Below are 23306 nucleotides of genomic sequence, written 5' to 3' on the forward strand. Positions count from 1 at the left end.
CGCATCACTCCCTGCTTATCTGTAGGGGCCGGCATAGCAGAGATGGCCTTGACTTTGTTGGGGTCTGGTGTCACACCCAGGTTGGATATCACATGGCCCATAAAGGTGATCTGTGATAGTTTAAACTGAATTTTTTGCGGGTTGAACTTCAGGTGCTTGTCTCGAGCGCGCTTCATTAGGGCAAGAACATTGAGATCATGATTTCTGTTTGCTTCCTCAACTGTGTCGCCTTGGCCCACGACGAGGATGTCATCAGCTATGCAATACACATCGTGCAGACCCTCAAGGGCCTCATGCATTCGTAACTGAAATTCCTCTGGGGCACAACTAACGCCATAAGGGAGGCGGAGCCAACAGTATCGACCCCAGGGGGTGTGCATGGTGGTGAGCAGACTGGATTCATCTGTGAGCGCAACTTGAGTGAAGCCATCGAGGGCATTGAATATGGAGAATGTTTTATGCTTTTTCCTTGATAAGCGTGGAAGTATTTCCTGTATAGTAGGAATCTGGTAGCGCGGAATTATGATGGCTTTATTCAGCGTTTGGCTGGGATCTAAGCATAAGCGTATTTTGGTGGTGCCATCGGGGCGGGTCTTTTCTCTAACCGTCATGTTACTACACCAGTTTGTTGGTTGGTCCACCTTCTTGAGTTTTCCACATTTCACCATGGCGTCAAGTTGTGCTTTCACTTTTTCGAGTTTCGCCACCGGTACTCGATGGATGCCTGCATGGCAGGGTGTGACTTTAGGGTCCAAAGTCAGATGGACTGGCTGACTCACATTTCCCAGACCCTCAAAGTTGTCTTTGTATGATGTAACCAATTGGGTCTGCTGGAGGTGGCCTGGGTGCAAGTCGGTTGTAGTTGCTGACTGGGGAGGTGTTGTCTGATCTGTGGAGGCCAGATGAATGCGGGGTAGTTTGATGTCTGACGTTGGGGAGGAGAACACTCTGTCTTTGTGAAATTTCAGTAGACCGAGACGTTTGCTGTCTCTACCACTTATGAGGGCGGGTTTGCCTGGGATGCATGCCGAGTCTATTACTTGAAATTCTAGTGTTTCGAAGTGGGAGACGCCCTCGCAGGCTAGACTGACTTTGCCCAATGGGCGAATAGGTTCTCCAGAGTAAGGAAATATCTTGACATGCGAGGGGCGTAGCGGGGCAGTTGCCGATATCTTCCTGAAAACTGATGATGGTAAGGTGTTACAGGATGCGGCAGAGTCTACTTGCATTAGCACTTTTATGTTCTTTTCAGGGCTAACGGAGACTGGGAGCCAGGTGAAGTATTTGTCGTCCTCCATGTCGTCACAAAGAGCAAAAGCTGAGAAAGAGTGGACGACGTAGTCATCATCATCATCAAGATACGTTGCAGATGCATCGTTCCCTTGAGAGAAGTGGTGAACAGTGTCTGAGCGCCAAGGGGGAGGGTGCTTGGCTTGTTTTCTTTGTTTCTTTTCAAAATCCAACTTGAACTTGTCTTTGGGGGATCTGCAGACCTTGGCAAGATGGTTCTCAGTCATATAACAATTGGTGCAGTAGGTACCTGGTTTGGTCGCTGGACAGTCCTTGCGGGGATGTCTAAGGCCTCCGCACCAACCACAGTTTCCACGACGGGGTGGTGTCGGTTTCGTTGCCAATTGATTGACTTGCTCTTCGAGGTTCGGGTTGGTAGAGTGCATAATGGCTAGGTTGGTGTTGTGAGCTGCTTCCCAGGACTTTGCACGAGCAAGTTGTTCATCGAATGTGTAGGGTGTTTTCCCGTCTTCCTTGTAGTGATGAAGGAGTAGTTCTCTAAGGTCTTTGTTGTGGACTCCTGTGCATAAGCGGTCGCGCATGAGCTCCTGGAGGGGGTCTGTCATCTTGGAATATTTGGATTTTTGGGCAATGCTTCTGATTCGGGTTTCAAAATCTGTGACGGATTCGTTAGGTTTTTGTGTGCAATTGAAGAAAGCTAGTCGTTGGGGCATGACGTTGTCTTGACCGACAAAATGACCCTCTAAACGCTGCTGATATGTCCATGGCTGTTTTTTCTCTTCTGTTGTCATTTTCGGAAGGATTGTGGTATCAAAAATTTCCAAGACATCATCCGGGAGGGCGAGAAAGAAAGCCGCTATTTCGGATTGAGCCTTTTCTGGGACCCAGTGCTCTGGAGTCGTTGGGCTTTTGCTGGCGTCCCTCCATTTTCGCTGTAGCAGGCACCAGGCATTGAATTTCCTGCGCCAAATTCTTACACTGGCTGCTTTGTCTTCGTGGAACGAAAGGTTTGGTGGCTTGCCTTCGGCCATATTTGGTTCTTACGAGGTCGTTTCTCGGTCAGAGGTCGTCGAGAGTGTACGTCTGAATTGAAACCTCGTAGATTCCGTCGCTTGAAGGAGTTAAGGCAAGGGATGGGGCGTAAAGGCAATCCCACTCCTGACACCAAGTTATTATGCAATACAGGACGCCATATTGGATGAGAACTCGTGTGTCTTTATTGAGTAGTCCAGAGTGCATCGCGCACCCTAACAAATTCAAGCCATAGGGAATTTGCTTTCAAAACAGTTTGATTTAAATTCTTTAGTAAAATGATTTTAATAATGCATCAGGATTCAAGGGAAAAAAATAAAATAATTTCAAAACTACAATACATGTACATAGACATTGCTTCCTGGTTGCAAGATGCTGTGTCTTTTTACAGCTCATTGGGTTGGAAAAAAATTTATTCCCTGCTACTTTTTAAAATTACATGCATACCAAAATAGTTAGCATGCACTCATCCTACTGCATGAAGTCCTAACCCTTATGCCAGAATACTTTGTTGAATTTAAAGTTTCACAAGTAAAGAAAACCAAATCAACTTCACCTTACTAATTGTATTTTCAGTATATCATTCATTTTCATCTCTCTGATGTTGGAAATTTGTTTCTCTACAGGAGCGTCATTTGTTGGTGAAAGTCATTGACAGAATCCTGTACAAACTTGATGACCTTGTGCGTCCATTTGTCCACAAGGTAATTTGGTGTTTGTGATACCTCGGTGCATCTTTTCTGAGGCTGTATGTCATCTATGTTTACATGAGTTACTAAACTTCGCATCGTCTCTTGCAGATTCTTGTGGTTATTGAGCCATTGTTGATTGATGAAGATTACTATGCAAGAGTGGAGGGACGTGAAATTATTTCCAACTTGGCTAAGGTTAGTGGGGGATTTGTTTTTATCTTTTGGACCCAGTTATTTTCTCCTTTAGGGAAGTGTACAGGAGTGTTTTTTTCCCCTTCTTTTTCCATTTCAAGGAAGGTGTTTTCCTTCATTGAGGCTAAAAGTGAACAAATAAAAAGGAGAAATTGGTTCGTGCAAGAATAAAGCCGTATTGAACATTGTACAATTCTCAAATGTGAGGTCTACAAAGACTGATCAAAACATTGTCATTTTAAAAATTAACTGTATGAGATGATTCAGAATTGGCTATACTTGTCTCTTTTAGGCTGCTGGTTTGGCAACGATGATCTCTACCATGAGACCTGATATTGATAACATTGATGAATACGTCCGTAACACAACAGCAAGGTAAGCTCCATACTTCTGATTGCAATCTAAATCAGTATCTAGTTTTGTATCTCCAATCATGAGTGTTGCTCAAAATGTGATCTCACATTTGGGATCTCTTCATTGCAGAGCCTTTGCTGTTGTAGCTTCAGCTCTTGGCATTCCTTCTTTGTTACCATTCTTAAAGGCCGTATGCCGCAGCAAGAAATCATGGCAGGCACGACACACTGGAATCAAAATTGTCCAGCAGATAGCTATTTTGATGGGATGTGCTATCTTACCTCATTTGAGAAACTTAGTGGAGATTATTGAACACGGTAAGAAACCTTGTAGAGTAAGTTATTTGGAAGAAAGCTAAATGGAGTAACTGTAACCTTAGATAATTAAAAACTCTTAGGTACCTTGATGTCATCAGACTGTCTGGGCAGATTGACACCACTTGTTGTCCATTGTTAGCCATACCTTGTCTTCCACACTCTTTAACAATGATGTAGTAAAAGTGAGTTACAATACCTCTTCTCAAATTGGTCTTGTTGATCAAAGTTGAAGAATATGTTTCAAGCTACATGTAGAGGTGTGGATCATTGCATTTGGGGAAGAGTAAATGCTATCTGGACTGTACAGTGCAATAACACAGTTACCATCAAACCTGCTAATTCTCCATGCAGTTTTCATGATATTTTCCTGTAGACTGTGATGAGAGCCAAAGGTGGTGGTCTGGACTTTCACAAATGCTTTAATCTGAATTACAAAGAAGTGTATACCTCAAATAGACCAAGTAATATCATAATGGGCATTGCAGGGCTTGATGCTAATAGTAGCCCACTAGGCACAGAATAGTAGAAATTCAGTGTTGGCTAGTGGTTTTCAATTTCCACTAGCCAGTTTGGCAAGTAAACAGACTGAAATTGTCGTAACATCTAAAAACATCTTAAGATGTCACTAGCCACTTGACTTGTAAGTTGGATGGATAAATAGCTGACTTATTTTGACTTCTTCGTTAGGTCTGGTTGATGAACAGCAGAAGGTGCGAACTATCACTGCTCTTGCCTTGGCTGCCCTGGCTGAAGCTGCTACACCCTATGGTATTGAGTCATTTGATAGTGTCCTGAAGCCCTTGTGGAAGGGTATAAGACAGCACAGAGGAAAGGTAACTTTTGAAAATAACGTGCCACACAGCTTAGGGCAGAGTCTTGGATTCTCTCAAGAACTACAGAAATGTAAACACCTTTAAGGCCTCGATTAAATATGGATTATGTGGATAAACTGTTGATAAATGGCAAGATGTCAAGGTTTTTTTACCAAGGTGCAAGGAGTGGTCAATATTCGTTGAGATTTGATTGTACTGTTGTGAATTTCTCTTGAATTTCCTTAGCCATGTATTGTTGAATAGGGTCTGAGAATTTTGAATTTTGGGCTTACTATTGACTACAAATCTCTGCTCAGGCCGTTTGACTTGGAGCAAAACCTTGAATTAGGAAATGAAAATATTTCTCACAAAATCTAGCATTTCGATGTACGGTAATAATTTACACTCACATTTCCTAGGCCAAATCGCCAGGACTGTGAGTATTTAATTTGGGGCAAATTGTAGACTATGAATCTTTTTCAAAGGCCATGTGACTTGATTCTGGAAAATGGAAATGTTTTTCTTAAAATCTCATTTCTTCAAAAGCCACGTACTGAAGAGAATCACTTTGCTGCATCATCTGTTCTGCTTTTATCACCATTTTGTGTCGGGAGATTTCAAAACAGGTTGATTAAAAAGTTTGGAGGTTTTGCATACTATTGCTTACTTTAAGCGTGTTTTTTCAGGGGCTGGCTGCATTTCTGAAAGCCATTGGATATCTTATTCCCCTCATGGATGCCGAGTATGCCAACTACTATACCAGAGAAGTTATGCTGATCTTGATTCGTGAGTTTCAGAGTCCTGACGAAGAAATGAAAAAGATTGTCTTGAAGGTAAAAGATAGCTCAAGGAGTCTGGTTTTTTTTTTATTTGTTTATTAGTTTGTTTGTTTGTTTGTTTGTTTGTTTAAACTTCAGAAATGGTCAACCAACTTTAAATTGTAAAACTTTGTAATAAACTCAAGTGCAAGATACAAAACAGACAATCAAGTTGTGGCAATGTACGCATTCAGTTGTTGGCTAACAATCTTTTGGCTTGTCTGTTTTCCAGGTAGTGAAGCAGTGTTGTGCCACGGATGGTGTAGAACCACAGTACATCAAAGATGAAATCTTGCCAGATTTCTTCAAACATTTCTGGCAGCATAGGATGGCATTGGATAGGAGGAATTACAGACAGGTCAGATTCCTTTCTCATTTCCTGTGAGGAAGTTTTTGTCTTAGAATAGGTTTTGTAATCCTTGGTAACACCAAGTACCAATAATGTGTAAAGGCTTGGTAAAGTATTTCAATCTCAGAATTTGAATGATAATTTATATTATGTATAATTTTTGACAGCTTGTGGATACAACCGTGGAGCTGGCCAACAAAGTTGGTGCATCTGAGATCATCAACAGAATAGTAGACGATCTCAAAGATGAAAATGAACAATACCGAAAAATGGTCATGGAAACAATTGAAAAGGTAACTTTTACCATATCGATCCTAAACACTCTAACATCAGAACGTCACCTCTATCACATAGGACATATATTGTTCTTTTTTTTTTTTGGATTCTTGCTTGTTTTTTTTGATGAGTTAAAGATAAAAGCTGTGTATGGTTTTTATCTTCAGACCATGGGTAACCTGGGCTCATCTGATGTTGATTCCCGCCTTGAGGAGCAGCTTATCGACGGAATCCTGTACGCCTTCCAGGAACAGACTCAGGAGGTAATTCCTTGTTTGTTTGTTGTTTTTTTATTACTCTGTCAAGAAGGCAGGCGATGAGAACTTAGAAACCATAATGGGCTAAGTTGTAGCCTCAAAGCAGGTCCTCGTTAGCAGCGCTTCGGCACCGGTGCCTTTTCTCCCGCAGGAAATTATGAGGCGAGTAAGGTTTGCAAGAGGTCTAGCACTAAACATGAGCATTATTAGTGCCAGACTCCCGACAAACCTCTCTCCAACTCGTCCTCCAATCTTCACGTGGGCGGAGTAAGGCGCGGCCGGGATGGCAAAAAACTAGGACCTATTTGCAAGCTAGCTAATTTGTCTTGATTTAACACTTGAGTTTTTGGGACAGCAAACAAAGAAATGAATAAATATCAACTAGAAGAACTAGCTTTCGGTTTCAAAGGATCAATACCTCAATATTTGTTCAGCAGAATTTCACTTTTTTCCCTTAGCTTTTCATTGAATCACTTTGCCTCAATTTTTTTGCCATGGCATTTCTAAGAAAACACTATTTTTCAAAGTAATTTCTCTGAGTTTTGCTCAATTGTTTTCCATAGGACATTGTTATGTTGAATGGTTTCGGCACAGTGGTGAATGCTCTTGGTAAGCGTGTCAAGCCATACTTGCCCCAGATCTGTGGTACAATTTTGTGGAGATTAAACAATAAATCGGCCAAGGTCAGACAACAGGCTGCTGATCTTATATCAAGGATTGCCCAAGTCATGATGACCTGTGGAGAGGTGGGTACATGTTTCACAGTCACTTTGTTTCTCTTCCTTTTTTTCTTCCTTTTTTCTTTCTCTTGCTCTGATTATGACTTCCGTTCAGGTTGTCAAAACATCAGTTACAACTACTAACAGTATTCCTTCTCTGGACCACTCTCACCCTAGCGATCAGACTACACCATCAAGTAGTCTTCCATATGGAGAGTTTACTAATTTGCCTTGCGCAAAGTAGAAGCGAGATCAGAGTACACATGGAAAATGCGAGAATTTTGAATTTATCAACCCCTGAATTCCTTGGGAAGAACACCTTTTAACGTCCTGTATTTTCTATACATAATGCAGCCAAGCAGCTGGCTATCTTATTTATTTATTTATTTATTTATTTATTTATTAACTTCTTCACTACAAAGTATGGCAGGGGAACCGCAACAGCGGGTAGCCAGTTACTGCGGGCCCTGAGAAAGAAAAAGACTAGAAAAAAATTTTTAAAATAGATACAATTTCAAAAACAACTAAAAATGTTCAAAAATAGGTACAATTACATGCAACATGTAATGGGCATCGCAAGACTTCTACAACGATTACACTTGAGACATACAGTTTTGAACGAACGGGGGTTAGTAACATCTTAGGTAACACTAAGGGCGGAATGATAGTTTCCCCTCATAGTAGCCACAAAAGAATAGATACTGCCCATATTAAGCTCAAGTTCATCGGCAAGTGTGTTCCAAATTCGCGCAGATCTGATAAAAGATTTCTGAAATGTTGAAGTTGTATATCTACTGACTGTATATTTGATGACATTAGTGACATTATCAACATCAAAGGTTACTTTTCTTTAATTGACTCGCAAGTCACGATCGTAAATATGATTGTTTAGAGCGCGGTAAACATTTCCAAAACGTTTCTAGTATCCCTTTGTTTTGTCTTGTTTTGTATTTGACGTAACAGGGCGTTGTTTTTGTCAACAGGAAAAGCTGATGGGTCACTTGGGAGTAGTGTTGTACGAGTACCTTGGAGAAGAGTACCCCGAAGTACTGGGCAGTATCTTGGGGGCCCTCAAGGTGAGTGAACAAACTGCGAGGGAATTGTGATGAACGGATTGGTTTAAGAACGTCCAAAACAGTGAATTTTCTATAACGCTGCTTTACAGAACACCTGAAAGGTTTTCTTTAGTTTACATTGTAAATTGCAAATTTTGATGTGACATGCTAGAAGTTGAATGAGTTATTCACAGGGACTCTTGTAAATGAATTTTTTAATTGATTAAGAGTAATTCTACTCCAACGTCTTTCCCCTAGACGAGATTCATCGACAAGTTTCCATTTCTAACGTATTCGACGAAAAACTTTTTGCTTAAAAATTGCACCACTACACTTTGTTGAAGACTTTTTATCATGAATCCCCCCGAAGTAGCTAGTTCATTTTTTAAGACTGCGTAAAATTTGCAGACAAAGAGATGGCGATCGGCAAGAACAACGAACTTTTGATTTAATGGTTTTCCTTTTTTAACCATGAAAGAACAGTAACTAGTTCTTAAAATAACGTTGCTCGCACGAAGACTGGATATTAACCAGTTGTGATTTGTTTGTTTACAGGCAATTGTTAATGTTATTGGAATGAACAAAATGACTCCACCCATCAAAGATCTTTTGCCGAGACTCACACCCATTCTCAAGAACAGGTACGGTCATTTTTACTCAAGCCTATACTTCCCATTTTATTGTTTTTCCTATCTTAACCAAAGTAATATTTAAGAGCGACCCAAGGCTCTAAGGAAAATTGAATGGAGCCCAGTGCTCCGGGGTGCCCAGGATATGCTTTGTATGAAAAAACTAAAATTCCTGACTCGCCCAAGAGCAAAAGTAAGGCGCCAGGGGCCGTCGGGCACCGCTAGACCGCAGCCTTGGCGACCCTACAACGAGATCAAACTGGTTCCTCGCGCATACTTGCCTGCGACAGCGCACGAACCTGAAGCGCGAGCAATAACGAAGACTCGAGCTCTGTTTAACCTTATCATAAGGCACCGAAAATTTTACTGATATTAAAACAAGCTGATTTTGTGTAATGTCTGTTACGTTGAGAGAAATTTCGCTTCACTCATGGCACCTCGAAACATCGTTGTAACGAAGCCTCATAGAGGTCCAGAAAGCACTTTTTTACCTGGTCTTTTCCTTCACCAGGCACGAGAAGGTACAGGAGAACTGTATCGACTTAGTTGGTAGGATTGCAGACAGAGGAGCGGAACATGTCGGGGCGCGTGAGTGGATGAGAATTTGTTTTGAGCTTCTTGAACTGCTGAAGGCCCACAAGAAAGCTATTAGAAGAGCTACTGTCAACACGTTTGGTTACATCGCCAAGGCAATCGGGTAAGTTACTTGCTACAGAGCTGAGCCAGGTCTGCAATTGTTACCTAAGGACTATCACTGTGTGTCATTTGTTCGCTTTTAAGTTGGTTGACACATTCAGCTGCTTGCTCGTCGCGAAATTTTTCGTACTTTTACGGACTTCCTACTAAAGAGATCTTATCAATTTTCTCAATGCAGACGTCCGCCAACTTCCTCCAAACTGAGGTTCTGGAAGCGAAGAGAAGAATAAGTTAATCAATACAGACATCCCATTCGGGAAATGAAACGCTTTCCATTTGCGTAGAAAATTTCTCTGACATAAGTCGGGTTATTTGGCCAGAGATTTTTCTTCGAATTATCTGACGTCGCATAATCAAAAATAAAAATGTGTTGATTAATACGAACGTCTGCTTACTTCATGTCTGTTATCTTGTCCTTTTGTTTAGTCCTCAAGATGTACTCGCTACTCTGCTCAACAACTTGAAAGTTCAGGAACGACAGAATCGAGTGTGCACCACTGTAGCTATCGCCATTGTTGCCGAGACGTGCTCGCCATTCACAGTCCTGCCAGCCCTCATGAACGAATACCGTGTCCCAGAGCTTAACGTACAAAATGGCGTACTGAAGTCACTGTCGTTCTTGTTTGAATACATTGGAGAAATGGGAAAAGATTACATCTATGCTGTGACGCCTCTACTGGAGGATGCTCTCATGGACAGGTTAGACAAATCTTTGTGGCGTTTTGTAACGAAAGTGTATAAAGTACATCTTATGTCAGCGGTACAATGCGGATTCTCATTGGTATCACGCTTTGATTGAGTCAGAAAACTCGTGCCATCCCCTCAATCAATCAGGTCATTTAAACGGGATTGGGGGGGGGGGGGGGGCGGCGGCGGCGGCCGCTATCTCCAATCCCCCCTGTCGAGTTAGTTTTTTTAGTTACCGTTTATTACAGAATGACGTTATCACATTTGTCTATGTAACTTAATTGTTTGACTGGTCTTCCAATCATTTTAGAGATCTGGTCCATCGCCAAACAGCGTGTGCTGCCATAAAGCACATGGCCCTGGGAGTATCCGGCTTTGGCTGTGAAGACGCCCTCACTCACCTTATCAATTACGTATGGCCCAACATCTTTGAGACGTCGCCCCATGTCGTAAACGCTGTAATGGAGTCCATTGAAGGCATGAGAGTGGCTTTAGGACCATCTAAAGTACTTCAATATTGTTTACAGGTAGGAGGCTACAAAACTCTCTGATATGCGATGGTATTAAGGTAGTTTTTTTCCTTCGAAGTTTTTGTTTTTGACATTGGAATTTAATTTGTTTACCAACACCAGTCATTTTTCCCCACACCATGTCGAAAGGGAATTGTTTATTCCGAATAATTTTACGTCTTCCATGTCATATTATGTTGCATTACATGTCGTAAGGTTGCTTACCAGAAATGTTGTAAGGCGTGAAGCTATAAAAAATTCCTTTGTCTTACGTTTTATCTTTTCACTTCCTAGGGAATGTTTCATCCGGCGCGAAAAGTTCGAGATGTCTACTGGAAGATTTACAACAGCTTGTACATTGGGTCTCAGGTAAAACTGTCATTAACTATGGATCACGTAGCTTACTCTCACAAATATCTTCCTCCTTGTTAGTTGTGTTTTCATTTGTGTTATTGAGAAATTGTACTCATACCATCGCTTTTTATCTCGTTACAGGATGCTCTAGTAGCAGCATATCCCACAGCACCCAGTGATGAAAAGAACCATTTCTCAAGATCAGAATTATCTTATTTCCTCTGATCTAAGGAGAATATCCAAGCAATGGCTCTGCGCCGAACATCTTTAGCCATAGCATCGTCATTCGTTCAGTAATTTAATATTTTAGCCTTTCTAGAAAGCGTGCAAGTGCCATGCTGTACGTAACAGAACTTGAAGATTTTCTTTTTTGATTAGTTTTTTTGTTGTTGTTGTTGTCATTGGGGCCTGAACCTAGAATGACGCACATCAAATCAGTCTATTTAACTAAGAAATTTCAAACTTCAACTTACTAAAAAGACGCAAAAAAGCTGAAGATGGTATTTCGTTAGTGTAGAACCATTGAGTAAACGTTATACGAACTCTGAACTCTCTCTTTGCGATGAAGTAGTCGTTATTTTGCGACCTATTGATAAATTTTAGACGCAAAAATTTTAATCGAAAGTGCTGCTGTGCTGGTCGCAATTTCGAGAACTCTATGTAAAGGTGTGAGATGGTAATCAGTCTAAATTGTTATAAACTGAACGCGGCTTTTGACTTATTATTTTCGTGATAAGTTTGCTCAGGATAATTTTCAAGAGAAGTAGATTTGTGATTTATGTAAGCTGAACTGCGATTGAACGCAATGAAGGGTGAAACTTGTCGAAGTTGTCTACGTTCCTGTCACGTGATGCACACGAGCGCTTTTTAAGTGTTCTTTTTTTTTTTTCTTTTTTTTTTTCTTTTTTAAACCAAAAATCGAAGTGAATGCAGCAACGGTTTAAAACGCAAGTATATGTGACAAGTGAGCAAAGTGGTTTCGGGTAAACGACCTCTAGCGCGGCTACAGGTCTGTCGTGCTTAGCGCTTGCGCAAACTTTCCACGTCTTTCCACCCCGGGAGGCTTGAAGAGTCCAATAACGGGTACCGAAATCCAACCTTTACTAGAAGCGCTAATTCTGGAAGTAAATACCCGAGTAGCTTCCAGTACTACTCCAATTTTCAAACCAGTGAACCCCCTCCTTCTATCGCCCTGTTCAAAATGCAATGCGTTTCTCGCAGTTCAATCCCCAATGAGTACTTTGGAAGACTGGTTATCCATAATGTAAAAACCAAAGACGAGCTTTGCAAATAAGTTTCGCAAAGTGAACCTCGCTCTTCTTTTACGCACTGTTTAAGTTGTCCCACTTCTGTAAGGTTTGCACCGGAAGTCCAAACTTAACGAATCCTTGAATAATTTGGATATATCAACAAAGTTGAAATGGTAAATTGGCCACCGTAATGATTACAAAAGCTGACGTTTCGAGCGTTAGCCCTTCGTCGGAGCGAAGGGCTAACGCTCGAAACGTCAGCTTTTGTAATCATTACGGTGGCCAATTTACCATTTCAACTTTGTTGATATATCCAAATTATTTCGTTACTCCCACCGACGCAGCCCCAAACAGTTTCTTTCGAAACTATCAGCCTGAATCCTTGAATAGGCATAAATTGTGATGGAGAGAATTCCAACTTTGTCAGAAGGGAATACGTGTAGATCTCTCTTGTTCACGAGTTTATTGGGCGTGCAATTTTCCGACTTGGCCTGCGTTTGTCTTAGAAACCACGAAACTGAAATGCATGTGATGTAACTCCCAAAAATATTCCATGACCGGGGATAAACGAATTAATGGTTAGGAAGAATAAGAAAACGTGTTAATTTGTTTCTTTACTCCAATGCGAGCTTTGCAAAACAAAATTAGCTCTTACTCCCAAGTGTCTGAAGTTAAAAAAATCTTGGCGTGGTATGCATGCAAGAGTTATTTTTTCGGCTGGACGGGTCGAGGTGGGAAACTGTGCAACTGATGTTTACATTTTTGTAAAAGAAAAACCTTTTTGGGGGCGTTGCAGTAAATTCATCGCACTTCCCACCCCTCCCCTCCCTTCCTTTCCGGGCTTTCTGTACAGTTAGGTAATCAACAGTGTATTTAGAGGCATGTGGTTAAAATGGGGGAGCTCTCTATTTCAGCGCGCGCCTCAGGGGTGGGCTGAGATTCGCCTAAAGTCCATAACCTTAGAACTTAAAATAGACATTTGCTGCAGATTTGGCTGCTTCACTTTTCAAAGCAACGAAGGGTTCAAAGTTGGAGTCGTGGTAAGCAGGATATTTAATTGTTAATGGGCTGATGTGTAAGTGAGTCATCTCATGAATTTTACAATACGTATTTCCACGCCTTTATGCTTTATTGATTAAGATACTGACACGTCATTGATTGCTATTGAAGGACGTCGCTCTGAATACATTTCCTCTATGTTTTTCATATCCTAATTAGAAAAAATCTCTTGTACATTAAGATCAGCACCACTGCCGTGTCGAGTCAAATTCGTTTCATTCATACCTATCTAGCGTTTGGATAACAATCGAGCGCCTGTGTGAATTGAATCCAATAGGTATGCCTAATGTGTGCACAAAAACTTCCCGGAAAGGTTACAATGGTTAATTTCACGCGTGGGGTCAGTTATCTTTGGAAAAACAAATGTTCAGATTCAAAGAGATGATAACCGTTGTTGATGTTCCCGATGTGAGAAAATAGGTAAAACAGGGCCACTCGAAATCGAATTTTTTTTTGGTAAAAACGTTCATCGCATGAGCAGAGATTCGCCTTCGCATAAAATCTCCGTTTGGGCGCGTCTAATGTTGTTCCCTTAGCCGTCCTGAGGAAGGAGCTTAAGGTTTTCAGTGTCGGTGGTAACACAGAGTATTTCTATATACAGTATTTCTAAATTTTAAATAAATTCGAGGCGGGAAAATCTGTTTTTTGTGATGAGTTTATTTTGTGCGCTTAATTCATTGGGAAGATGCCGGGAGAGCAATTGATTTTCAAGTTCCTAAACGGCTTTTTTTGCTGTTTACAAATCAAGTTTAATCTTGGCACTCAGGTATTCGTTGTTCCCTATTTGTTTTTTAAATCCTTTTTTTTTCACCTATCAAAGTTTTCACCTCTTTCTTACTCGAGCTATTTGCATTTTTCTTTGTTTTGCAGAGAAAGTTTTATGTCAGTTTCTTCATGTAATTTTGGTTTCATTAATCATACGACTACTATATTTTAAGAAGTCACGGTTCTATTTAAAAGGTTACTTTTGAAAAAGTAAATTTAGAAACAAACTTTACACTCTTTACAAAACTGAAATCTTTTGGACTGAACATTCACTGGCAGATGATTTAAACCTCGAAATAATCTTAGAGTTTGGCATGCATTTGTTGCTTAAAAATCGACTTAAACACCGTCCAGCTCAGAAGTTTCTTTATTTTTCAGAACTGTTGGCTAAATAATATGTTGATACTGTAATGAGGGACAAATTGCGCGTGAAACAATTCTTTACTGTTAGAGTCGGAGACCGGAAGAGAAAAAGCATCCACGCGATGGATGAAAATGAAATTCTGATGTAAAAAGGACAAAGATGTCATGTTATTTATTTAAACTACGGGGAAATTGGAAAATAATGTAGTTCTGTTTTAGGTTTTCTAAACAATTTTTTGTTTTACCAATTAAGTTGTTACTTTTGTTTTTAATAGTTATTGTCCTTCACCTCTGTTTTACAGGGAAAGCGTTATTTCAGTTTCTTACTCGCTGCTTCCTAAGTCATACGATTAGGGAATACTAAACAAGACACACTTGCTTGTTGAAGGGTAAAAGGTAATAAAAAATAACAAAATTAGCTTACACTCCTTTCCCCATTTTTTAAAAAAATGCCCTTGCCACTTCAAATCAGGTGCAACAGAAGGAAAATTCAAGAAACAGCAAACTCTGACGTAAAAGGAATGAGCCGTAATGTTTTTCAATGAGCATTGTGAGCGAAACAGAAAGTCATGTCGATACATCTCAGACCAAGAGATTATTAACTGCAGTATTTAATCTCTTGTCTAAGACTTTTTAAATGAATTTTTTAACCGATCGAACTCAGCGCTTTGTTTTCATACGAGTTGCTTGTATTTAACTTTGTTTCTTGCGGCTTTCGGTCTCATCACTTCAACAATTAGGACTCTGAACGACGCGAGTTCATTTTTAAAAAGGATAGCAACTGAAAAACTAAATTTGGGAATAATTACTCTTTTCCCGCTTACAAAAAATATACTTCTCGGGGCTAAAATTTGAGGAAATTCAAGTGATAGAAGAGTTATAATTTTAAACGATCTGGTAATACTCGTAAAGCTCTACCAAATTTAAATCATGATTTGATTTTATCGCACAATATTTAAGGTCTGCGTTACCTTAATCTTTTCAATTTGTTGTCCGTAATCTGCAATTCTTCCCTCTTGCTTCTTGACATTACAGTGTTATTCACTCGGGAGAATTTGGTGCTGTGTTTAGAAAACACCCTCAGCTGATAAGTTTTCTCGTTGCTTATTCTCTGAACAGTAAATTGCAATTGGAATTGAGAAGCAACATGTTCCTCATTTCTGTAACATGATGGTTTTAGAACATAGCTAGCAGAGTCGCGCAATTAAATTCATTATACGTGAGCGTGCTCAAAATCCCGATAGTGCACGCTGATAGCGTCAGCAAATCCGACTTCGCCAGAACTTTCTTTTTCGCGCGAGCGGCCATTGTTAGCGCGGGGAAAAATAATATATTTCGCGACAATAATGGATACAAACAGAAACTCGGCCTATTAGTCCGAAAACGAAGACAATGTTTCGACCTTTTCCCTTGGGCTAGAGCTCTTAAATGAGGCAGAAAGAGAGAAAAACAAAGGGAAAGGAGACTCGGAAACAGCGCCGTCACGATTCGCTTCAACTGATATTGTTGTCCGTTTTTCGCGTCGGATTTGATGCACAATTCCACCAGCTATGTTCTAAAACAATTGGTTCATGCTTTCAGCTGTGCACTATCGAGTTATGGAGCACGTGGGAAGTTTGGAGAGCACTCAAGAAGCTAGAGTTTCCCTCGGCTATCGCCTCGGGCAACTCTTACGCTTCTTTCGTGCTCTCCAAACTTCCCGCGTGCTCCATAACTCGATAGTGCACGCTAAAGCATGAACCGATTGTTAATTAAAAGAATTGGACATAGCGCAATTTAAATCACTAAACTCTTATCATTTATTGAATCATGTTATAGGCAAACTGCCATGCAATTCCATATCCTTCTTTGGTTTTTACGATGATTATTTGGGGTTAGGGTTCTTATACTGTTTCACGCTCAAATTTTTTTTTTTAAAAAATCACGCTTATATAAAAGGGAAACTTCTAATCTCTCTTCTTGTGTACAAGGTTTCTGGGAAATCTTGAGGTTTTCACGAAATGAAAGAGGAAATTTATGGATCACTTATATTTCAAGAAGCGAACCACGCCCCACACCAGATCATGAATTCATGAATCACGTTCGCCTTTCTGTAAAATTCATGCCTTACAAATTAATTTTGGCTTTTATTACATCCATTTTGAAATCACTTGTGATCCTTGTAACGTGATTGGCTCTCACCGGTGCGAATTATTCACAAATTCCATCATATTATGCTTTAAATGGCATCTTTTCCCTTGCTAACGAGACAGCTTCACTGAAACTCAACAATTACTCAAATTTCGAGGCTTATAAAAGAAAGGGCTTATTAAAAATTGCAGGAAAATGAAAAACAACTTGCAACTTTTTGCAGACCAGCTCAATATACAGGATCTATAAAATATCTGGACAGACTGAAAAAACTTGTGTTGAAAGACTGAAATTTGCGCTTTCAAAATAGACGTGATAAAACTGTAATTGAACTATGGTTGCCGAAATGTAGCAAAATTCGATAAAAATTATTTTCATTCAATGAAAATATATTTGCATTAAATAAAAGTACTTTCATTCCATAAAAATATATTTTTACTTGATGAAATACTGTTATGCGATAAAATATACATTTCCATTCGATAAAATATATTTTCATTTGATAAAAAAAAATATTTTCATTCGATAAAAAAATTATTTTCATTTGATATGGTTTCATTCGAAAAAACATGTGTCCATTCAATGGAATATTTTTCTTCAGTAAGAATATTTTCATTCGATAAAAAATATGTTTTCATTCGATGATGTCGCGTGGTATTGTTAGGCCTGGCCGCGTGGGAACGAAGTTCGCGCCAAAAGAGCTTCGTCTGTCCAGTCTGTTTTGCTGTCGGAGCTTTTTCACAGCTTTACGAAAATGGATTTAAACCGGTCAATAATTCGTTCCGAGGTGAGACAAGCGTTGGAGGAGTATCTGCAGTCGAATACCAATAGATCTGCAAATGGAGGGAAACAGGGAGACTGGAAAGTAGTTGTAAATTAAATATATTTTGTACCTCCTTGCTCATGCTTTCTTCAAAAACAGACGAGGGCATATCTCAAATCGACTAATGTTAGCCGTAAATATGTTATATACAGCTACCACACAGAAAACACGTACAACTAACCAACGGGTCCTTTATGCAATTTCTTACTGGCTGCGAGTCCATTCCTGCAGCAGGAATAGAGGGAGGAAAAATCACGGTTTCTTTCAACATGGATAGTTTTTTCATCTGCCTGTTTGCATCAGCTTGAACTACCTGGAAGAGCTGATTAATTCTCAGAGTTCCAAACAACGCTAAAAGCTGTTAATGATGACTCACTTCGTTGGAAATCTTTTAATTCCATTTAAGTTGTGGGAGATCATTAATGTGTCAGTTCTTATTCAGGAACTGGGGGGTTTTCCCAGGGGGACCCTATATTTCCCAGGGAATTAAATATTTTGACCTATTATTGTCACACAGTTGTTATTTCATGATACTTAGAGTTGTGCCAAGTTTGAGTCAAACCGGTGATTTGAGGTTTATCGCCCCCTGCCCGGTTTTCTCGTGGACACGCTCTTAATTCGCCTCCATTCTCCTCAGTTACAATCTTGATAATGACCCACTCGCACCACTAAAACTAGTTCAACTTTTGAAAACTGGGTAAAGAAGCCTTAAAGAGCGCTTCCAAAGTAGATTGAAAAAACTGTAAAGTTTTCTTTATTTTCCTTCTGAATGGAAGAGAAGATAAAAGCAATGCGCAAACCCGATACACAGCGATGATTTTACTAAAACAGCATTTGAACATGTTTGAACTTTGCTGTGAGCAGTGTTTGTAACTAGATACTTTAACGTACCGACACGCTTGATTACAATATCATCTTAAAGAGGTCTTCACTCCCTTTCGCCTTGGAATGAACATGTGCACATGTGTGACAGGGTAATGGGCTCCTAGGTTAACTTAGGGTTAATATGGGTCAAAGTGGTGAAATGTGGCTAATCTCTAAGTAGATGATGGTTAACGTGGTAGAACATGGGTGGCCTAGGGTAGATGGGGTAAACGTGGTGGAACGTGGGGACCTTAGGGTAGATGGGAGTAAGCGAGGTAAAACGTTGCTCACTTAAGGTAGATGAGGGTTAACGAGATAGAACAGGTCTAACCTAGGGTAGACGGGGGTGAGCGTGACAGAACATGGGTAACCTAGGGCAGATGGGGGTAAGTGTGGTAGAACATGGCTCACTTCGGGTAGATGATGGTAAACGTAGTAGAACATGGCTCACTTAGGGTAGATGGAGGTAAACGTGGTAGAACATGGGTAACCTAGGGTAGATGGGGGTTAACGTGGTAGAACATGGGTAGCTTATTTTTTAGGATAGATGGGGATAAACGTGGTATAACATGGCTCACTTAGGGTAGACGGGGGTAAACGTGGTAGAACATGGTTCACTTAGGGTAGATGATAGTCTCCCTCGCAGCCGTTTTTAGGGTCGTCACGCAACGCTCCTCTCCATCCCCGGCTGCTCACGAGAGAGATACTTTCCTTTCCCTAAGATTGACCAATAAGAAACAGGTTTCCATATTCTGGAAACCTGGTCCAAGTCCCTCTCCATTACTTGAAAGCAAACTGAAACTGTTTGTGCAATTCTTGAGTGTGGACCGTGAGCCAAAGCCTTAACAATTGGTTCCATATCGCCAGACAGGGTCTTGTTCGCGGTCTTACTGGGATACTCAACGACGACCTTCGTCTTTGTTTCATTTTTTGGCTGATTTGTTTGTTTTATCTTTGGACTCGATGTGACAAACGGAGCGGCGAAAGCGTTTCGTACGAGCGAAAACGTGCCTTTGTTAAGGTTGAACTCGAGGGAGTTAAGTTGGAAGAACAACAACTCGTAGGAAATTCATTTAAACTTACAAATGAAAGATGTTTTGACGGATGTCCAACCGACAGGTGTTAATTGATTTATATTTTCGGTGCGCAGTAATCGTTTTAAACGTTTGCCACTCTGTGAATAAGCAGACTTAAGTTCAGTCTTTATCTCTCTGACATGTTATTCCGTTTTTTGGTATCTCACCAAAGACTTGTAGCATTTAATGCACACTGCAACGTCCGAATTAGAGTAAACTTTACGTCGATGTCCAGTGCCTTGTTTATAAGTCCTTGAAGGTCAACGGAGCTTCTTCACGTACCACCAAATTTAAAAACACGAACACGTTGTTTAGAAGTGATTATAGCTGAACAAATAAAGCAATTTGTATCACTACTCAATATCTTTTTCGGAGTAACATTCATCTTCCACTTACGCCAGACCGCGCATGTGTGTATCTGTGTTTTGTTTCGCGCGCCCAGCAAATCTAAGGAGGAATTTGATTGGCGTATCCGATAACAATAACGTGTATTTCATTGGTTTTCAATAACAAAGAGAAAGGAATGTGTCTCTCTCGTGAGTAGCCGATGGTGGGGAGGAGCGTTGCGTGACGACCCTAAAAACGGCTGCGAGGGAGACTAGGTAGATGATGGTAAACGTGGTAGAACATGGCTCACGTAGTGTAGATGGGGGTAAATGTGGTAGAACATGGCTCACTTAGGGTAGATGATGGTAAACCTAGTAGAACATGAGAACATGGGTAACCTGGGGTAGATGGGAGTTAACGGGGTAGAACATGGGTAACCTAGGGTAGATGGGGCTAAACGCGGTAGAACGTGGTAGAACATGGCTAGCTTAGAGTAGACGGGGGTAAATGTGGTAGAACATGGCTCAATTAAAGTAGACAAGAGTTAACGGGGTCGAACATGACTAACCTATCTTAGATGGGGGTAAAAGTGGTAGAAAAGGGTTTACCTAAGGTAGATAGGGGGAAACGCGGTAGAACATGGGTAACCTAGGGTAGATGGGGGTAAACGTGGTAGAACATGGCTAACTTAGGGTAGATGGGGGTAGACGTAGTAGAACATGGATTACCTAGGGTTGATGGGGGTAAACGTGGTAGAACATGGCTAACCTAGGTTAGATGGGGCTAAATTTGGTGGAACATATCTTACCTAGGGTAGATGGAGCTAAACGTTGTAGAACATGGGTAACCTAGGGTAGATGGGGGTAAACGTGGTAGAATATGGCTAACCTAGGGTTGATGGGGGCAAACGTGGCAGAACATGGCTAACCTAGGGTAGATGGGGGTAAACGTGGTAGAACATGGGTAACTTTGGGCAGATGAAGGTGAACGTGGTAGAACATGGCTTACATAGGGTAGATGGGAGTAAACGTGGTAGAACATGGCTAACCTAGGGTTGATGGGGGCAAACGTAGTAGAACATGGCTAACCTAGGGTAGATGGGGTAAACGTGGTAAAACATGGGTAACCTAGGGTGGATGGATGTAAAAGTGGTAGAATATGGGTAACCTAGGGTAGATGGGGGTAAACGTGGTAGAACATGGGTAACTTAGGGTAGATGGGGGTGAACGTTGTAGAACATGGCTAACCTGGGGTAGATGGGTGTAAATGTGGTAGAACACGGGTAACCTAAGGTAGATGACGATTAACGTGGTAGAACATGGATAACTTAGGGTAGATGGGGGTAAACGTGGTAGAACATGGGTAACTCAGGGTAGATGGAGCTTAATGTGGTAAAACAAGACTATCTCCAAGTAGATGAGTGTAACTAGTAGGACAATGTTAGCTAGGACATACTGTGCGTTATACATGACTGTTATAATATTTAGTATTTAGACATATTTATTGTTGGGACCTAACATGATAATACGGATCTAACACGAACGCTTTACTAAAAGTTATCGGCATTTTGCGGTTTTTTAAGGTATCCGCTGACCGGTAAAGTACTGTATCTCGCCCGAAAAAACGTATTTCCACGGTGTCAGTGTTAATGCTGTCGCATTAGATTAGTACAGCGGCATTTAGTTCAAATTTTGTTACCAGTCTTCGCTCGGACAAATGACACATGTTTTCACTGCTCGAGACAAGGTTGTACCTCGGCCAACCTAAACGAATTTCAGGGCGTTAAATTTGCCTTGAGGATCTTATTGTCAACGGATTTACTCGTCCTATATAAACGGAAAGACTAAACGGAAACGGAGAGGGGTGCGGAACCTAAGGAGTGATTAAAGGTACAAACAATTCTACGAGGCCGAGCGTTTTTAATCTTCGGGACAGTATTTATTACCGACAGTTACAGTCAGTTTCAGCAAGATTTTTGAGATTCATCCCATCTGAAGAAGAGCTCCTTTCCTTATTGCAGTACCATAAGATGGTTTGGTATACGCTGACTCACCGATAATGGATGGGGCGTTGTCGTCTCAGAGTTGGATATGCAAGAAATTTCTACGCTCTCATTGTTGTGAGTCATATTTTTTCATCGCAAACGCTGCTTCTTTACCCTATTGAAGGGACAAGGGAAAGATTCCCAAACAAACGGGATCAAGCGAGTTTAACTTTTGTTTTAAAGATAAAATTCTTAGAAACATAGTGCTTATATAAACATTACCCTTGCATTCTTAGAATTGTTACTTAAACATGCACCGAGCGAATGTGTTTGTTCATTGTCATAGAGAAGGGAATTTCTTGGAAATACTTGAACTATGCAAAGTCATTTGCATATATTAATAATATGCCCTGGGGACATGTAATTAGGAATAGAGAGGACCACGTTGGGACCACCTCACGCATTCTACTCCAGGCCGCCGTTTAGATTAGATCTAGACTCCACAGGACTTCTATTTTTCCTTATTGAAGGTAGAATAACCATGTGATAGAACATATGATGGAATACACGACTTCTATTTTTCCTCATAACAGGTGGAATAACCACATTTCTAGTAAAACACGAGTAGCCAAAACGAATCTGATAAGCAAGGTCCAGTTTGACTAATCTTTTAAAAAGAAAAGCTTCTTTTTTTCCCTAGTCGCTCAATGGCTACCTTTTCGCGGTTAAGAGAGGAAGTCCGTCTTCCAGATCAGGGATGGTCAGATTGGGAGAAGGCTATGGTCCCCCAAGATGACCAGAGCAGCAATCTTGAAGAACGTGGAGAGAATCATGTTGGATCCTTTTGCTCGAGCATACGAACCGCGTTTCCAGGAGAGGAACAGCGCTTTGGAATTTATGAGTGGCGAGCTAAGGGTACCAAGTACGGACAACCCAATCACGTCGTTTATGTAGGATGTACTTGCAGAAGTAACAACAGATCCTTAGGAGAGGAAATTCTTGAATACTGCAGGAACGGATTGCACAAAGGCGCTCTCATTAATGATGCGTTGGCCAGAGGTTATGAGTTATGGGTTCGTGTTAAGATCGCAGAAAGTGACGAGCCGAGGAAGTATGCGGAAGAGATGCAAAACGAACTTTTAGCTCAGTACAATTATGCATGGAACATTAGAAACAACGCTATACGTGATTTACTGCGGCCGTAAACAGTAAGCAAGGGAATTAAAAAATAGAAGTTTTTGAGAAAGTTGCCATGTGCCTGCGTGATATGAAAATCTTCTTATTTTCTTCGAAACAACGACATCGATACGTTGGAAAATTACGTTTTGCAGTGAACCAAAACTAGCAGGAGAAATGACTTTCCTCTTGTTTAAACTAGATATGGTTGAGTTTCGAAATAGAATGTTTAGACTATTAAAACTCGTTGAAATTATTAATTCATCGCAAGGTAAATCACCTGCTTCAAAAATGCCATTTTTATTGGACTGCAGTCTTCAGTTTGTATTTTATCCCTGAATAATGTTAGTTATAAATTAGCCAAACAACATAGCCTGGATAAAGAGGAAAATTTGCTTTACGTTTCACCTTTTTCTTCTCTTTGAAATTATGCTTCGGCCGGACCAATTCTATTTTTAGCCCAATTCTTTGATGTAAACTTTCTCGGAGG

The 23306-nt window shown here is 40.6% G+C and overlaps 2 protein-coding genes across 7 annotated transcripts in view; both read left to right on the forward strand.

Annotated features, from left to right (window-relative positions):
- LOC111326198 (splicing factor 3B subunit 1) overlaps nt 1–11822 on the forward strand; it is a 24339-nt gene extending 12517 nt beyond the window's left edge. For both annotated transcript variants that reach the window (XM_022930138.2, XM_022930139.2), the window contains 17 exons: nt 2910–2987; nt 3084–3170; nt 3460–3542; nt 3651–3838; nt 4526–4671; nt 5337–5483; nt 5701–5826; nt 5985–6110; nt 6261–6356; nt 6914–7096; nt 8053–8145; nt 8680–8765; nt 9265–9450; nt 9876–10148; nt 10447–10663; nt 10940–11014; nt 11141–11822. In XM_022930138.2, coding sequence (XP_022785873.1) covers nt 2910–2987; nt 3084–3170; nt 3460–3542; nt 3651–3838; nt 4526–4671; nt 5337–5483; nt 5701–5826; nt 5985–6110; nt 6261–6356; nt 6914–7096; nt 8053–8145; nt 8680–8765; nt 9265–9450; nt 9876–10148; nt 10447–10663; nt 10940–11014; nt 11141–11224 — 2274 coding nt within the window. In that variant the 3' untranslated portion in view covers nt 11225–11822. The remainder of the gene's footprint in view (nt 1–2909; nt 2988–3083; nt 3171–3459; nt 3543–3650; nt 3839–4525; nt 4672–5336; nt 5484–5700; nt 5827–5984; nt 6111–6260; nt 6357–6913; nt 7097–8052; nt 8146–8679; nt 8766–9264; nt 9451–9875; nt 10149–10446; nt 10664–10939; nt 11015–11140) is intronic.
- Nucleotides 11823–13162: 1340 nt separating this feature from the next.
- Nucleotides 13163–23059, forward strand: LOC148719044 (uncharacterized). Of its 5 annotated transcripts, none has more exons than XM_088740977.1 (3): nt 13165–13289; nt 21677–21775; nt 22341–23059. In XM_088740977.1, exons 2-3 carry the CDS (start codon nt 21747–21749, stop codon nt 22843–22845), a joined length of 534 nt encoding a protein of 177 aa, XP_088597103.1. In that variant the 5' UTR covers nt 13165–13289; nt 21677–21746; the 3' UTR covers nt 22846–23059. The 5 variants fall into 5 exon arrangements, with proteins under 5 accessions (XP_088597105.1, XP_088597103.1, XP_088597106.1 ...); XM_088740978.1 differs by lacking the exon at nt 13165–13289 and adding an exon at nt 20920–21545; XM_088740979.1 differs by lacking the exon at nt 21677–21775 and having other exon boundaries at nt 13163–13289.
- Nucleotides 23060–23306: the final 247 nt, after the last annotated feature.

Source organism: Stylophora pistillata, chromosome 12 (genome assembly GCF_964205215.1).
Source record: "Stylophora pistillata chromosome 12, jaStyPist1.2, whole genome shotgun sequence".
Lineage (NCBI taxonomy): Eukaryota > Metazoa > Cnidaria > Anthozoa > Scleractinia > Pocilloporidae > Stylophora > Stylophora pistillata.

Coding starts and splice junctions, on each gene's coding strand:
- LOC148719044 (XM_088740977.1), top strand. CDS start 21,747: ATGCAAGAAATTTCTACGCTCTCATTGTT. Junction 21,776..22,340: donor ATTTCTACGCTCTCATTGTT/GTGAGTCATATT, acceptor TTTTTTCCCTAG/TCGCTCAATGGCTACCTTTT.